Source organism: Populus euphratica, unplaced genomic scaffold (assembly GCF_000495115.2).
Source record: "Populus euphratica unplaced genomic scaffold, PopEup_1.0 scaffold83.1, whole genome shotgun sequence".
Lineage (NCBI taxonomy): Eukaryota > Viridiplantae > Streptophyta > Magnoliopsida > Malpighiales > Salicaceae > Populus > Populus euphratica.
In genome coordinates this window covers 12,206-18,239 of record NW_011499963.1, presented here as the reverse complement: position 1 = coordinate 18,239, position 6,034 = coordinate 12,206, and the positions used below count along the sequence as shown (strand labels likewise).

General features: G+C 33.2%; 1 protein-coding gene across 1 annotated transcript; it reads left to right on the top strand.

The window, feature by feature from the left end:
* Nucleotides 1-565: 565 nt before the first annotated feature.
* On the top strand, nucleotides 566-2,386 carry LOC105138824 (uncharacterized). The gene has a single exon (XM_011045042.1). It carries the CDS (start codon nucleotides 860-862, stop codon nucleotides 2,183-2,185), a length of 1,326 nt encoding a protein of 441 aa, XP_011043344.1. The 5' UTR covers nucleotides 566-859; the 3' UTR covers nucleotides 2,186-2,386.
* The last annotated feature ends 3,648 nt before the right edge of the window (nucleotides 2,387-6,034 follow it).

Below are 6,034 nucleotides of genomic sequence, written 5' to 3'. Positions count from 1 at the left end.
TGATAAAAATACACTTTTAAGTACTAATCACTTATATTATTAGATATATTATTATAAAACATGTTTTAGTTAAGGAGTTATTGATACTTCTAGTGCAAATTGATAATATAAAACCTTGATAAAAATACACTTTTAAGTACTAATCACCCTATAATTAACACTATATTTTGTAGATACCAAGCTTCCATCACTAGTTTAGAATTCTTTAGATTAAAAAGAATAAATTCAAACATTTAGAATATATTGATTAATCTCTATAACAAACATCAAATAACTTGTTTATGTATATATCTTGAATTTTGAGATATTATCGTGTTTTGCATGATGTTTTCATTTAAGATTTCTCTTGGCCAAGATATTTCATTCAGTCATGTTTGAATAGGGAGATAAGCAATTCGTTAGCATCAAGAAGAATTTATGGAATTACCTTTGATTTCCTCAAAATCTCTCTCTCGCTTTCTCTCGCTCTCTCACTCTCAATCGGTTAATATTTTTTTGTAAGTTTAATATTTCATTAAAAACTCCTTGTAATTAGCTCCCTTTTAAAATTTGTCATTAGCCCTGAATCACCGAAAATACTAATGTCTATGTAGTTGAAAGATCAATTCATAGAGTTACAATCTTCAAAACTGTTGAGAATAAAATTGAAAATAACCTTCTTTCTGTCGTGTGATCGCAGTATGGCAGAGACACACCCCACACCCCACACCCTTCAGCCCTTAGGACTGAACTTAGGTAATCTCATTTTACTTCCCATTTCCAAACCCTAAAATAATTCCCACCATCCAAACCCCTCTCTCTCCATTCATTTCCTTCATCATATGTAACACTAGCACACCCCACACAAGAAGAAATCGCTATGGCCTCAGCTTGTGTAAACAACTTGGGCATGTCCCCTGAAAATTTCCCTCCCAAAACCTACCAATCTTATGGCTGGTTAAGCCCAAGAATCTCTTTCAGCCGTGAAGAGGATAGCAATAACACAACCACCACCACCAAATCATCATCATCAGCTCCTCTACAGTCACTAGATCCACTGGAGAGCCTGGATTCTGGAGACTTTGAGTTCCGATTAGACAAATCCATCACAATGCTTCCAGCAGACGAGCTGTTTTCTGAGGGGAAATTAATGCCACTACAAGTCAATACTTGTAACATCAGGCCATCTTTGTCATCCTCTACCTCTACATTGACCGAGGGGATAAGGTCGCCGGAGCCGGGGAGGGAGCCGGTGAAGTGTTGCCGGAGATTGGAGATGGCAATTTCCGGGGCTGATCCTTGCTTGTTTTCCCCCAAAGCTCCCAGATGTTCGAGCCGGTGGAAGGAGCTTCTGGGTTTGAAAAAATTACACCAAAACCCTAAACCCGAAAAATCAACGAGTGCGTTATTGTTTTCTTCTTCGTCGTCCTCGAATTCCAAGTCCTTGAAACATTTCCTGCACAGGAACTCGAAAACGTGCAGTTGCAACACCCCATCCTCGAACTCCTCCTTCTCCTACACCATACTAGATCATTCATTGAGTCTCCCACTGCTAAGAGATTTGGATCGCGAATCCCTCTCCATATCTTCTCGTTTATCGCTGTCCTCTTCATCTTCATCCCATGAACATGAAGATCTCCCAAGATTGTCCCTCGATTCGGACAAACCAAGCACCGGCCTCAACACAATGCAAAACCCAGGTCCGAATCCATTCATTCTCAATCGCAACCCGAACCAAAACCCACCAAGAATGAGAATGGTGAAGCCAAGATCAGAGAATGGAAACAGCAACAATGGCACCTCTTCGACTAGAGTAGGAAGGAGTCCAATGCGAAGGTCTGTAGGGGAATCAAGTGAGGTTTCAATAAGCAGAGGGGTTTCAGTGGATAGTCCAAGGATGAACTCGTCAGGGAAAATAGTGTTTCAAAGCTTGGAAAGAAGTTCAAGTAGTCCAAGTAGTTTTAATGGAGGACCAAGATATAAGCAAAGAGGAATGGAAAGATCTTATTCAGCTAATGTTAGAGTTGCTCCAGTTCTTAATGTTCCTGTTTGTTCACTTAGAGGTAGTTCAAAGTCAGGCTCTGTTTTTGGGTTTGGTCAGCTGTTTTCTTCTTCACCACAAAAAAGAGATGGCATTAACAAAGGGTATCAGCAGCAGCAGAATATTAAAAGCAGCAGCGGCAGGAACAGGTCTGATAAAGCCTAACAGAGAAGAGAGAGAGAGAGAGAGAGAGAGAGAGAGGGTAACAACAGCAACATTCTAGTGTTTGATTGTGATTTTGTGCTCTTTTTTTTTTTGAAATTTTATGTTATTACTGGTTTGTTTTAAGAGGAAAAACAAATTGATTACAACTTGACATTGATGTTTCAGGTGTTTTGTATATATGAGGGGGTTTCTTTTTGTTCTTGCTTTTGCTTTTATCTTCGCTGCAGTTTTTTTTCGTCAACGTTTTTTGACGCATCTTTCTTGAGAACTGGCAAGCGCCAATGTCCATCAAACACCATGTCTAAAATTGTTCAAATTAAGTGATGCACCAGCCATCCATATTGTGCCAAAATTATGGGATTTCTCTCTGTTTTGATTTTTTGATGGAATCGAATGCCTGTGGCTTTTCTGTTGAGTGAGGGATGGGACCTGGAAGTGGTATTGGGAATTGGGAATAGGGAATAGTGTGCTTGCAATGCACTCTCCCTGGAGCGAGTGAGATGCTTCTTTGAATCCTCTCCTCTTGCCCTTTTGAGATTTTTTTAGCTTATCTAATCTGTTTCTATCCATGAATTCCTTTCTTTCTTTAATATATATATATATATATATATATATATATATATATAATATAGTGTTCCTTCTTCTTTTTTCAGTGATTTGTTGTTTCGTGAGAGAGTTTGGGAAATGATGCCTAGATTCAAACAGAGGAGCCAGCTGTATATGCTGATTAATCTATTGCACAGCAGTCCGATCCCAAAAAAACCTCTGCCTTTGTTTTAACCTAATTGCGATCTTTATGAGTCATGGCTCCATAGATGTGCTTAAAAATGGGCGGTCGGTGTGCCATGAGTTACCTTACGAGGGACAAACATGTGGGTAAAGTTTACAGTCTGCATACTTAATTTGGCTTGTGAATCACTATGATTACTCTCTAGTAGGATTTGAGTTTATTATTACTCGATTTGTCCCATTTGAGCTTTAACGGGTCCTTACGCGCAAATCTACTCTTAATATGTATATTTTGTTCAATAATGATTCTTTTAGATTAGGGATTAATTAATGAGGTTGCCGAAAATCTTTGGAGGATTATGCTATTTCAAAGTTGTGATGTGATGGTAGATGCAAAGGGTTAGACGTGAATAATTGGTCTCCAGGCATTACAAGTACCCGAGGAGGGTTCAAGAGAATTTCCTCATGTTTTCATTAGCGTATGATTATGAAGAGAAAAGGAGTATGAGGCTGTGTTTTGTGTGTTTACTTAGTAGAATTTTAAGAATAAAAACGATGAATTTTTCTTATGAAAGAAGAGATGGTCGCCTAGAATAGATTGCTTGCCCTGTCCTGTGGATTACTACTATTTATCATATAGCCTTCAATTCACTTAGACGTGCATGTGTAAAGGCAGGATGGTTAATGATCATTGCAAAGAGCCGCCTTAATTATTAGTGTGTCGGTTGTGTACTTTCGTTCATCATTAGAGGGACCATTTTTAAGATAGAATCTAATTACTGTGGAAAAAAATAATATATAAATATGTTTAGCGATAGACAATAAGACAAAAATAAATTTGTTTTGTCTCATCAGAACTTTTTAGCCAATTTTTTTATTTATTTAAAAGGAATAGACAAATAAAAAAAAAGGGACAAAATCAAGTTAATATTTTTCACGAAAACATCCCTTTAAATATTTTACAATTTCGATCATCATTGTTACATTCATGTCTAGACCATTAATTTTAACTAATTTAATTTTTACTATTAGATCTATAAACTTGAAAAAACAATTATAAAAAAATATGTTAGATTTTAATCCCAAAAAAAACTCAGAGGTAGGAAGTGAATGATAATAAAAAAAATTGTATTTATGATAAATATTATTGTCTTTCATTTTTGTTTCTAACTATTATAGATTTTAACTTTATACTGATACAAATATTTTATTTGACATATAATTAGTTAAACCATTTATTTTTATTATTAAATATATTTAAAGAAATAATTTAAAAATAATAAATCATAATTTAAGTATTTTATCTTCATACCAATAAATTTTTTATGATAATTTCCACTCCTTTTTTAACATGATTATTATTAGCAGAGAAAAAAATTATTTTAAGTTAGTTAAAAAGGAAATCAATACTCATTGTAAACCAAAGTGAAACTGATAATATATATTTATTGTTTCAAATATTATAAGTTTGATGGTAGTGTATATTAAGTGTAAAATAATTTTTATTTTATTTTTTTATGTCTTATCCTTCACCAATCAAATATAATATAGAGATATTTATTATATCTCCCACACAATTATCAAATACAACTTTGTCTTCATTTTTTATTTCATCTCATCCTCTATGTCATATTTATCTATGTATTTTTTATCTTGAAATAATAATCAAACCCTACATAAGAGTACATTGCCAAGAAACAAGCTTTAATTTAATGCATGCACATTTTTCTTTGTGATTGATGGTTAGTAGACTATGTTTAACTAGGAGGTAGTGTTTTCGGATGTCACAATCAATGCTAAGTATATCAACTTGTCTAAAGTCGGTCTACATATGGTCTATGATCTTAATGAGCTTTTTATCCTAGCATGTCGTATTGCAAAGTCTTGTGGACACCTTGGATCTTTTTTGATGGTGGGTGTATTTTCTATCTCGAGACAAAAATCAAACACTATATAAGAGACACGTTGCTAAGAAACATACTTTCATTTAATTTATGTACATTTTTTTCTCTGTTATTGATGATGAGTATACCATATTTAATTAAGAGGTAATTCTTTTGGATATAATAGTTAGCCTTGGGTGTATCAACTTATCTAAAATCAATCTATATAGGATTTTAGTGAGCCTTATATCCAGGAGTGTTATATTGCTAACCCTTATAGACACTTTAGATTCAATTAAATGGTGGGTGTATATTCCATATCAAAACAATAATTAAACACTATCTGGAAGACACATTGCTAAGAAGTATACTTTCATTTTGTACATGTACATCTTTTTCTCTGTTATTAATAATAAGCAGACCATATTTGACTACAAGGTAATTCTTTTGGATATGATAATTAGCTCCAAGTAAATTAGCTTGTCTAGAGTCAGTCTATATAGGATCTTAATAAGCCTTTTATTCAGGATTGTTGCCATACTTAGCCTCGTGAATATCTTAGATCCACTTCGATTGTAGATATTTTAAGCTTCAAATTTTTATATGGGTTCTATGGTCTTTATGACTTTAAGCTAGTATCTCCTATAAACCTTGTCCTGAGCTCTTGTACATATGGTTAGGGGAGTAGAGTGATTATATTTATTTGAGAAAAAATAGATATTATTAAAATGAATGACTACTCTATTTTTTAAAACTCTTAATTATGGAGTTCACAAACTAAATGGAGTTTATGATTTTAAACTAATATAAGAGAAACTAAGTATATCATAAGCAAGATTCCCTCCGGATCTAATCTAGAGGTAAGATTTATGAAAAGAAGAAATGAAGTCATGGCTAAAATGCTTCTCTACAATTCTTTTCTTTAATTGATAGAAAAGAAAAAAATTATAGTATTAAAAAAGATTATCCAAAAAGTCAATTTAGATTCAAGAGATACTTATGTTAACTTCTTAGGTGGCCATTGGTATTTACATGATTTTAAAACTATAAAATCCATGTACTAAATTTTCATATTAGTGTTTTATGTATGATAAAAATTATCAATCAACATCATATAATATATTACATGTGTCAATTAGAGCTATTACAAGTTCAAGAGTTAAAAGTATTAAAGATCAATTTAATAGATTAATTCAAAATATTTTGATCTTATTTTCTACAAGATTTACAAATTCAA